At 41.6% G+C, this 11585-nt stretch overlaps 1 protein-coding gene across 2 annotated transcripts; it reads right to left on the reverse strand.

Moving 5' to 3' along the window:
• Positions 1 to 40: 40 nt before the first annotated feature.
• gck (glucokinase (hexokinase 4)) lies at positions 41 to 11363 on the reverse strand. 2 transcript variants are annotated; one of them, XM_042101882.1, is made up of 10 exons: positions 11240 to 11363; positions 5469 to 5631; positions 4904 to 5058; positions 4352 to 4471; positions 4039 to 4134; positions 3799 to 3898; positions 3382 to 3565; positions 1798 to 1953; positions 1236 to 1469; positions 41 to 1095 (listed from the first exon to the last, which is right to left on the reverse strand). In XM_042101882.1, exons 2-10 carry the CDS (start codon positions 5575 to 5577, stop codon positions 948 to 950), a joined length of 1302 nt encoding a protein of 433 aa, XP_041957816.1. In that variant the 5' UTR covers positions 5578 to 5631; positions 11240 to 11363; the 3' UTR covers positions 41 to 947. The 2 variants fall into 2 exon arrangements, with proteins under 2 accessions (XP_041957816.1, XP_041957815.1); XM_042101881.1 differs by lacking the exon at positions 11240 to 11363 and adding an exon at positions 6187 to 6521.
• Positions 11364 to 11585: the final 222 nt, after the last annotated feature.

Here is an 11585-nt window from a genome sequence, read left to right on the forward strand (position 1 = left end):
ATTTCCGGCATAAGAAGACGAATACATTCACAAATCCATTTTCCATACTATGACCTTTTTATTTACATTCGTATAGTAATTTCACAAGTACAAAGCATAGTTCATTCATCAGTACTGAATATCAGAGGGTTTAACAGCTATCAGACTAAGTTACACATTAATTTACAGGTCAATAAATAAAATGGTCAATCAATTAGCCTATGCATAATAATAATAATAATAATAATAATAATAATAATAATAGTAATAATATATTTTATTTATAAAGCGCCTTTCCCAAGACACCCAATGTAAAAATACAGACAGTTTATTACACAAGTTCAGCAATTTATCAGCTGACGATCAAAGTCTTACAAATCCTTTATAATACCTCTTATATAATATAGTATAATATAATCTTCCTCTTCTTCTTTCTCTCTGTGGTAGGCTAACTGTTCATCTCAGAACTTCAAGTCTCATCATATAGGCCTATCAGTGCATCCAAAAGGCCAACAACTTTCCTATCCACACAAACTGCAGTGTTAATGGATCATTGAATAAAATATTTTGGTAAATGTAGGCAAGGTAAGTGTTTAAAATGTAAACAGAACCCTTTGTAAATCATGAGGTGATAGAAATATTAGCTGTGGGAACCTATGTACATGCTCATAGACACTGAGATCAAAAGCTTCAGTGACTGGATACGACAATCATGAGGGAGTTCTGTTGAAGAGCTACCCAGTTTTTTACACTTTGATGATTATACGATCCCTGTGTATGGTGAGTTGCCCCAGAGGTAATGATGTCCACTGTGTACACTGAGAGCCTTGCGCTTCCAACTAATTCTTCCATCTGGAGAGAGATCTAAGAGAACACTGTGCGTGAGCTGTAGCTAACAATGTAGTCCAGCTGTCCTGCAGTCCGAATTCTTCCTCCACTGGACACCCAGAGGGTGCCATCAGCATCCCCTAGTGGGTCAACATGCAAGCGGCCATCTTGCAAGCCACTGCAGAGATCAGTGCAGCGCCTCGTCCACTTCCTTCTTCGGACTGGATGAAAGTGATGTCACAGCTTGGCGTGAGTTCCCGCACAATCGAGTGAAACCTTTCTTGGAAACTAGGCAGAGGGGAAGAACAACACAAACATGTGTCATTAGTATTTTGATGAGAGCTTTAGTCTCCCTGTATGTGACCTTTTTCCTTTCCAAGAAATTGTATCCTACAATTTGCCATACTGGCATAACCCTTTCTTCTTACCGAGGATGGAGTTTGTAGACGGACCCGTCCACACCCACGGTGATCTTGAGCGCCTCCTGGCTGCGGCGCTCCCGCATGCGGTTGATGACACCAGCCAGTCCTGCTCCACACATATGGGCGGCCCGTGTGGAAACTCGCTCACACGCTAGACGCACAATGTCACAGTCTAGCTCAGATGGCAGGACTCCGAGCGTGCTCAGGATATTGAAGATCTGTTTCCTGTCTCCTGAGTCACTGTAAGTTGAGATACAAACACAATTGTTAGTGAATAATATGATTTATACGAATAATATGAATTCAGACATTGGAAATATTAAGTAGATATATGAACACCAAGTGTATGTCAACAATATGTAATCTAAAGGTTAAATGCTACATTGAGGTTGAATGCATTTTGTAATTTACAGTAAATAAATAAGTAAATATTTCCAAAGTGTTACATGATTACACATTGTTGTATAATCTAGACTGAACATTTGTAAGAACTACAATTGTATGGATCAGGTCTGTGATCAATGGTCATCTCCATAGTCGTCTCAGGTCAGGGGGGTCACTGACTCACCTCTCAATCTGCGAGACAAAGCGCGTCTCAAAACTCCCTCTGGTCTTGAGGAGGTCAGAAGCCTCGCCGTTAAACAACAGGTCCTCGTTGACCAGCTTCAGCAACACCAGTCGCACCAGCTCACCCATGTACTTGCCACTGATTAGCTTTTCATACCTGGAGAGTTGGGAAAAGAAAATAATGCAAAGGAGAATGAGAATAATGTGATTTCAAGATTATGTTATTCGGAAATTTGTCTTAAGGCAATTGACATTAAGGCGGCCACATAAAAATGCATACTTGTCTGCTCAAACGGACATATAATGCATATCACAGACAAATATAGATGCTTTCTACACATTATGTTGTGACTTTCAAATAAATGCAACACAGCATGTCTGAGTGGAGGATGATGAACAGAGTACGGTGGGGTGCATCATTTTGCTAACTCTCTCTGAATGACATATGTGCAATCTAGCCCTTATCTATCTATCCCTACAATATCTATCCCTATCTATCCCTACACATCTGAGAGGGGAATTTGGAGACTGGATTGATCGGAAGAAGAGTGTGACACACAGCACACACCCCAAGCAGCATATAGCAGCTGAAGATAATGAGTGAGAGAGAGAATGAGAAAGAACAAATGAAAGTGAGGAAGACAGACAGAATTCGAATGAACTTCCCGAAGGAACTGAGGTTGTTGGCTCACAGTAAACAACCATTAGAGGCTTCCAGCTAATGAGAGCAGGCTGCCATTAATCCACCTCTCTGTATCCAGCAGCTGACGTGGCCCCTTGCTTGCAGAAAAACAAGCCGGTCGCCTAGAGACCGCACAAGAGTCTCGGCTTATCATCAGGTGAGGACCTCACAAACACACGAGGCATCGCAGAAACGAAGAGAGAGAGAAAAAGGGGAGTGGCAGAGAGATAAAAGGAGATGGAGAGAGAGGGAGAGAAAAGGCTATAGCCACTGCGTACATCATTAGCGTGTTGATTCTAACAGAAGAAGTGTGACCATAAAACGTGTGTGTGTGGGTCCATGAGACTAATCAGCTGACGTTTAATGTGCATACACACACGCGTGCACGTCATAGTGCAGCAATTTCCTGGAAGGGCTGTTTACACGAGTCAACAGCTTTTGACATATAGTCCGTGTCTGTGTAGACTTAAAAGGATGCAATCAGGTGAAAAATATTCACCTGTAAGGCTGCATAGATTCTGTTCTGGGTCACCTTAAATAACATTGTAGCCTGCACTGTCAGCTTCAACATACAACAAGCAACATCTTCTTCCAATATTACATTAAAGGGGCATCTAGGATGTCAAGACCATTTATCAATAAATTGGACTTGTGAGAAACATCCTTGCTCCTTGATCTCGCTTGGTGGATGGGTATTGAGATGGCTAATTAATAGGCTTACGTAGCCTACATTTCTGTAAATGATACCAATTCTTGGACTTCTGGTAGATGCAAATTTTATTTATTGACTTTATACCTGTGCTCTGCATAATACCGATTTAATTAAATCTAATCCGATCCAATCTACTCTAATCTAATGTAATAAATAACATAGTTCAGTGCTTTAAAATGAGAAGGACTTACAGCTGCTGGCCGGGGTTGAGAGAGGTTTCGTCCACCACCCGGTCATATTCCAGCCGGAACTCCTCCAGCTCGCCGTTGGCCCCGAACGCACCCCACTCCGTGTTGACACACATGCGGCCCTCCTCCCCCTCCACCAGCTCCACCGTCCGCATCTCCTCCATGTAACACGCGTTACAGCCCGTGCCTGAGAAGGTGTAGGTTTTTGAACGTTCTAAGTTCCGCAACAATTGAAGGTTCTAAAATTCTATGTTGAATTCAATGAACCCAGATATTCTTTAGAATGTTCATTTCTCAACATTCCCGTCACACCGGTGTGACGGTACTCCTTTAAGGGTTAATCTTTTAATTTTTTGTCATTCCCTTCCCTCCCCTGTTGTTGTCTGTCCTGAGAACCTGAACACTACTGCATCTACTTACCAACAATCATGCCCACTTCACAGCTGTGGTCCTCATAGTAACAGGAAATCATGGTGGCTACGGTGTCATTCACCATGGCAACCACATCCATTTCAAAATCCTGTGAAGAAAGTGAGACAGTTTAGATAAGAACCTCAAAGTCTGTCTTTGAACAGAAAAAGAGAAAGAAAATGCTTTTGTGTCATTATCTAATAGGTTTTGCCTTTGCAGTGTAACTGTTTTGTGTGGAAGTGTACGTACCCCTCTTCTCTTGATGGCGTCTCTCAGTAACCCCACAACATTGTTCCCCTCAGCCCCAGAGGCTTTGAAGCCTTTGGTCCAGTTCAACAGAATGCCCTAACAAATGCACACATAGATACAGTAAGTTCTCTGTACCATTTAAAGGTGTGAAATATCAGTAAAGCAATGACCAGACAATGACAACTGGGCATAAAACAATTAGTGAGATTTAGAGATCTTGCAACTGCAACTTGCCCCTCACCATAAAACACAGCACAGTCTAGACACAAAAGGTGTTTTTAGACGAATGGGCATCGTGTTTGAGTGCCCGTACCTTATCCAGGTCTTCATGCCGCACCGGGAAAGAGAAGGTGAATCCAAGTGGAAGCTTCTTATGTTTGATTTGGTGTTTGTCCAGGAAGTCAGAGATGCACTCAGCAATGTAGTCAAACAGCTGTGTGAGATGGAGAACCAAAGTTAGACCGTTACTGTGAACAAGATATTTTTCTCAGCCATAGGTTGATGATGTGTGAAGGGACTCTAGGGTTGATGATCTACAAATGTTTTCGTTGCTCCACATTTCGATAGTCAATCAAGAGGCAGGCCTACATAACCATGCAGCCAGCTGCCTTTAAAACATAACTGTTAAACATAACAAATAAAAGGGTCCATTCAGTGCAGTTTTCTAATAGATACAGTACATAACCCTGTCAGGGCTTCTTATTTAAAGTATATATCATTGGCCTTTTATGCCTTTGCTCAGACATTACAGTATAGAGAGTGACAGGAAGCGAGGGGGAGAGAGAGAGATGGGGTGAGATCGGGGCACTTGAACCCGAATGTGCCCCTCCTGCCAGGGCTTCCTGTGGGTGGGTGCAGTGCTCACCATCTCAGCGGTTCCAGTCATGGCGTCCTGCGGGATGGAGTACATGTGGTGCTTGGTCTCCACCTTCCACCCCTTCTCCTCATCCTCGCCCACCTTCACCAGCATCACACGGAAGTTGGTGCCTCCGAGGTCCAGAGCCAGGAAGTCGCCCACCTCTGAGGGTCAGGTTAGAGTTATATAATTATGAAGAAGTGATAGCAAAATAATGGCTATGACAAACACACAATATCTCTTCACCCTCTCTGCAAAATGCTCTTTTCATGGTACATACATGTATACACAGAGTTATGAATACAAATTTAAAATTGATCCAGGATTTTTTTTTTTTCAATCTGAGGTTCTAAGGCTCACATTGAGTCAAAAACAAGTTTAAAAATTATTTTGATTGTCTGTTCACACCCTCCCCACCAAGACACATTTATGTTACATATGGGCTTGTCTTGAGTGGTGTGTGTGTGTGTGTTTACAGTTATATATAACTATATCACCATCCCCATCTCAATCAAATTACAGTTTCTCAGATTACTTTTTCACCTGCATGTAAAAAAAGATAAAAGATAGGTACCCGAGCCCTCCGGAGTGGAGCGGACATAGGTGGGCAGCATCTTGATGCTGGCCTCGTTGTGTGTCTCCAGGCGGAGGCCGCGCTCCATCTCCTGCTGCATCCGCTTCATCACCTCCCGCAACTGCTCCTTCTTCAGCTGGAACTCCGACAGGATCTGGTCCACCTGGAGAAAAGAAGGGAGAGAGAAAGAAGGAGGAGGAGGAGAGAGAGAGAATATGAAAGAGGGAGAGAAAGGGAGAGAGAGATAAAGACCATGACAGCAAGAGAGACAGAAAGAGAAAGCATGAAGAAAGGTGAGATATTAAAAAGAGAGAGAGAAAGGGAGAGTGAGGGAAATGGAGAGAGAGAGAGAGAGAGAGAGAGAGAGAGATAGTTGGTTAAGGGAAGACAGATATACTTTTTGTCTTTCACACTTTTGTCTTTCTACCCAGGCACTTACAAAATGTATTCTTGTATTGTTGCATCAAGCCCTGTGTCTGTAAAACTTTAATTTATTGTCAAACTGAAAACCAACATTAAAAAAACAGCTTTTTTATGGTTTCACTTACTTATTGTTCATTCTGACCATAAGTTGCTTTTCTTCCTCACATAGGCTTAACAGCATTTTGAATATCATGCCCAATTTGAAAATATTAAAATGTTGTCCTGTTCTGTTTTCTGACTCCAATATGAAAATCTTGGTATAAAACCGAATGAAACAAATAGCTTTGTTCCTTACCATGAGGACTCTTTCCAGAATGGATTTGTGTTGGCAAGGCATCCCCAGTGGCTGCTCTCGATATGTTCTGACACAGAGCATCTTTGCAATGCTTCTAAAGGTCTGTGTGTGTGTGCCTCGAGTGAAAGCTCTTGAGTGAGTATGTGTGTGTGTGTTCATGTGTGGACCGACCAGCTGTTTTTATACTCTGAATGAGGGGGTTGGCCTGTAGGTGGTCTGCACTCTGCACTCACAGATGACCCCTCCCAACATAAACACATTAATGCCAACAAATACACATTCACACACTCTCTCTCTCTCTCTCTCATATCTCTCTCTCTGTCATACACACACACACACACACACAGTTGCTTTCTTGCTAACACACACACACACACATACACACAGTTGCATTCATGCTAACACACACACACACACACACACACAAACGTCATTGAGTCACCTGATGGTGGATACATTGATGGTCAGGGACACAACATAATAGCTCCTCAGGTTACTCTCCTTAATGGCTGTGATGTGGTCAGTTTTATACCACATATTCACAGTTCAAGGACATGGGCGGATTATGAACTTTCGGGCCCCTGGGCCCAGATGTATTGAGGGCCCCCCACTAATTGTCATATATGTGGGAGGTGGGGTTTGGGGGTCCTCCCCCAGAAAAAAAAATAATTTGTTTGATGTGATTTCCTGTATTCTGGTGCATTTTGGGGATGGCCAATACTAAATTCAATCAGATTCATAGCCTACATCCTGATTTGTTGATATTGAGGCAATGATTCCATGCAAAGGCTTGGGCTTCAGGGCCCCCTGACCCCTTGGCCTGGGCCCGGTAGGCCCGTGCAGTAATCCATCCCTGTTCAAGGACAACAAAGTGTGATTTGAGTAATGTGTGTGTGTGTGTGTGTGTGTGTGTGTGTGTGTGTGTGTGTGTGTGTGCGTGCCTACGTGCACGTTTGTGTGTGTGGGTGTGCTTGTGTATGTGTGTGTTGGGGGGTTGAGGGAGGGGGTGCTTGTGTATATGTGAGTTTGTACATGGATGTTTCTTCATATGCCATTAAACAATTGTTTTGCACTCTTGAAAACCAAAACATATGTAGCCATATGTAACATCATTGTAAGCAAAAAGATGAAAATGAAAATCCAACTTTGTTTTTTTTTCTCTATTTGACAGTGGTTGGTTTTGATCATCTAGGACTTGATTTAGCAGTAGTAGGAGTAAGTCACACATGTGCAAGTTACAAGCAAGTCTCAAGTCCAAACCATCAAGTCTCAAGTAAGTCCCAAGTCACTGTGGTGAAAATCAAGCAAATCAAGTCAAGTCTTTGATACAGTAATAAATCAAGTAAGTGTAACTTGTGTTGAATGACGTGGCTCAACCCTGCACTCGCCAGGACTCAAACCCGCAAACAGCACCTCTGATCAGAAGTTGAGTGTTCTAGCAATCAAGCTAAAAGCTCCTGCTGCTAGTTTTCTCACTAGCATGACTCTTAAAGGTACACTATGCAGGTTTTTTAGCTTGATATGCAAGTTTTTTAGCTTAATTTACCTTCATTTAACAGCTTCAGAGTCATTGGAATGGTTATATGTCTTTTTTTGGGTTGAATGGTGGCCGTCTCGCTTCCCCCTAGCGCCTGTGAGCGGAAAAACCACCCTTGCAACTGTGGGCCGGCGGGCCGACGGCCTCAGCGTCTGGAAGTATAACGAGTGTAACGAATTGCTTTACTGCATTCAAATACACATACATGCCAGGCACCGGCTACAAAAGGTAGCGATGGAGTTTCTCAGACATTCGTCATGACAGAGCCAGCGAAAAAGAAGCAAAAACCGAGAAAACGGTAGCGGAAATTGCCAATACTGCAGTTTACCTTTAACAGCGTCAGGAGGGAGGTTTACATAACGTATGCACTGGTAGAAAATTTGGGCCCTATGACAGACAATAATTCTGGGCCTCAACCCCATAATACTATAGACCCTTTCAACAAGGTAAACAAAAACAATGCTTGAACGTTCTATTTGGGCCCCAATCTACTTCCTCTGCATTAAGATAACATATGGAATGTTAAAAAGGAAGTCTTGTGGGGCCAACTATGATGCTGATAATGGAACTCTCTTGAAAGGATCAGCATCATAGTTGGCCCCACAAGGCTTCCGTTTTAACATTCCATATGCAGAGGAAGTCGATTGGGAACCAAATAGAACGTTCAAGCATTGTTTTTGTTTTTATTGTTGAAAGGGTCTATATATTCTATATGCTCTCTAGGGGTCCCCTGTCAGTGCTGGGCCCTTAGAATCGTCTGTTTGTAAACACTGAAGCTGGTTGTTTTTTCCAGTGTACCTGAATGCAGTATTTTGTTAAGCAAAAGGTGTTGTGGGTTCTAGTGATTTTAGAACAGATAAGAGGCGTTGTTGTTATTCACAACACGAAGAAGAGGAAACAGAGAGAGAATCCCATTTAAACTGCATGGCTTCTTTGTGTCTCTACTGCAGACTGGCCAGCTTTGAGCACACTGCATTAATCACTCATCATTTTTTGAAAACAAAACATAACATCTCAATGTCTAAAAGTTATATTGACATTTCTTTTAGAAAGTCAAGTCCTTTCGAGTCATTTTATTCAATTCTAACTCAAGTCTCAAGTCATGAGTGTCAAGTCAAAGTCAAGCTGAGTCTTTTGTCAATGTTTGTCTTCAAGGCTTCAAAATGTCAAAAAAGTCATGTGACTTGGCTTTGTCTTAAATTCAAAATTTGAATGGAAGCACTTCTTTAAAAGCAAAGAGTAGTTTAGTAAGAAAGAATCTGTATCTAAAAATAATTGACTTGTGTTCCTAACCCTTCTAAATATAGACTTCACCCTGCTAAAAATAGTTTGTTTACCTGGCAAATGTTTCCCAGTTGCTTATCAGTAATGTTTACATTAGGAGACCTTCAGCATTGCCCCAAAATGTGTCATTGCGATGAACCACAAACTGATTAGTCCTCCGCTTATAGGCTACTGTTTCATGTTGTTGATGGGCTGAGCAAAAAGTCACATATCAAAAGATATGATACAGACACACGGCTGTTTCCTTCATGCCATTGAAAGATGCTGGACAACAGAATGACCCCCAACCTCCCTCTCTCTGCTCTCTGCAACACGGAGGTTGAGTTTACAACATCTTATCAGTGCAAACACTGGTTTATAATTAAACATGACCCTCTCTCTCAGGCCATGGGGTCACTGTGTTCATGATGCCATGCTGAGTCATGTCAGCCTGCGGTCACAGAGATAAAAAAAGAAAAAAAAAGAAAAGTAGATTGATATAATGGTGTCCGATTGCGCCTTTCAAAAAGGGAACTGGTACACACTCTACACACTTCTTCTTGAATTTCCCCTCGGGGATCAATAAAGTATCTATATATCTATCTATCACACTCTTTGTTTGGGCACTATCTTTCATTTTGGGCACTGGGTGCCATTGAGGCATATTCTCTGTCACACTATCTTTTATCTCTTTACATCTCCCTCTTTCTTTCCTATTCCTGACACAGGCATCGCCAGTGTTGCCAGAGTCTGCTTATTATAAGCAAGCTTGTTTTTTTTGTGAAGTCGCAGGTTGCTGTTTTGGAGGTATGTTTTTTATGTGGTCGCTTTCTTTTAGGCTTGCTTGATATCTGTTGTTTCTGTGTAGAATCCACGCAGCGCCTACACGTACACAGAGGGTATTATTAACCTATGCCTCTGCGTCGACTCTGCTCTGTAACTGTAGGGTCCGGGGAGGGGATGCTAACTATTTGGTATTGGGTCACTTCTTTTGGGCTTATTTTCAGAGACCTGCTGCTTGTTTTTCTTCATGTGGCCTGGCAACACTGCATCACACACATACATTTAATTTATCTTTCTTTCCCCTAGACATTTTATTGCATATATTTATTATCTTTGATACTTTAAATAAAATACCTTTGGGTTAACCTTAATTCTGTTGTCTGCCTCCATATTATGTTATGGTTAAGAGCCAGCCGTAACAAATACACATGGGTACAGTCTGACTGTGTGCACTTGGCCTATTTGTAAACCAACATATCACCTTATAAAATCTCTCTCTCTCCCTCTCCTTAACCAACATACAGTGCTGGTCCAATGTGTTAAATGGTGCATAAAAAATGGTGCATAAATAAAATAAAAACCAAAAATGAATATTGTGAAAAAGTAAACACTATTGCTTTTGAAAATGTGCCACTAAATTGCAATTATCTATGAGATTAATGGCTAAGGTATTAAAGATGCCTACACATATTTCACCCTGATTGAGTACCTTATCTGTTAAACCACTGCAGGAGTAGCTTCTGCCATTTACTGGAAATTCAAGATAAGATAAGGTTCTTCTTTCTTTTATTAAGTTATGGTTATGGTTATAAGCTATAACAAAAGTTGGCAGCTTTGCTGTTACTCTACAAATACTTAAGCCATTGCGACTTAGGTCACACGTAGACAGCAGTGTCAACTTTCACCAGTTTTGCATTGACATGAAATAATCCTTCCGTAATTTATTTTTTTCTTCATCTGTGAAGCCTATATTTTAAAAACAATATGTGTTGACACATTGCATGTTTGCTCAGGGACAACACAATGTTGAGTAAATTTCAACACATCAGTTGTGCGGGTGGGTAAAAGGTGAGACAGATTGAAAAAAAAGATGAGACAGAAACAGACAAAAAAATTATTGCAGGTGCCTGAAATCCGTTTTTCACCTTGCCAGCCATACAATTGTGTGTTGAAATTGACAATTGTCCCTGAGCACACTCAGCAGATGTGTAATTTTCAACACATCACTTTTTAGAGTGCAGTAATTCTCGTTTTTCTCCTTGGACCTCAGAATGATCCAGGACAGAATATATGCATTCGTCATTACTGTTTCAGAGTTAAAGATGTAAAGAAAAAAGCACAGCAAAATCCTTGAAGAACACATATGTCTAATCTACCACGCTCCACAGTCAACCAATGCTGTCTGTTGCTGTTCTCTTCGTTATTCTTCCTGGTTATTTACTGGTGAGCTTTCTGGTTTTAGAAACCTACCTTAAAGCGGTGTATGAAAGTTCAGATACGTCATATCCTCTCAGCATTATGCAATCATTCCCTCATTCTCCGTTATATTCATTCATTAATGTCTTCCTGAATATTTGGGTGGAGGGTGGGAGTGGGGGGGGGGTTGGGTGAGGGGAGCACCTCCAAACAGCTATTTTTTTCATGTAGATAAATACTTTTTCCAGTCTGTGTTCAAAAACAAAATACACATGCTGCATAAATTCACCTAAGAGCACTGACCTGTGATAAGGACAGGGAAATTAAGTGAAGGAGGATAAAAATCACAGCTGTTTTGTCCTGTACACCATTCTTGGAATATTTTTTGGACTTGCTCCTC

This window comes from Alosa sapidissima, chromosome 8, assembly GCF_018492685.1.
Source record: "Alosa sapidissima isolate fAloSap1 chromosome 8, fAloSap1.pri, whole genome shotgun sequence".
NCBI classification, from domain to species: Eukaryota; Metazoa; Chordata; class Actinopteri; order Clupeiformes; family Clupeidae; genus Alosa; species Alosa sapidissima.

What these genes read in the sequence shown, in the direction of transcription:
- gck (XM_042101881.1), bottom strand. Translation starts at nt 6,345, where the DNA reads ATGAACACACACACACATACTCACTCAAGAGCTTTCACTCGAGGCACA. An exon ending in TGACTGGAACCGCTGAGATG is followed by an intron (nt 4,472 to 4,903) that starts GTGAGCACTGCA and finishes CATCTCACACAG; the next exon opens with CTGTTTGACTACATTGCTGA. An exon ending in TTTGTCTCGCAGATTGAGAG is followed by an intron (nt 1,470 to 1,797) that starts GTGAGTCAGTGA and finishes CTCAACTTACAG; the next exon opens with TGACTCAGGAGACAGGAAAC.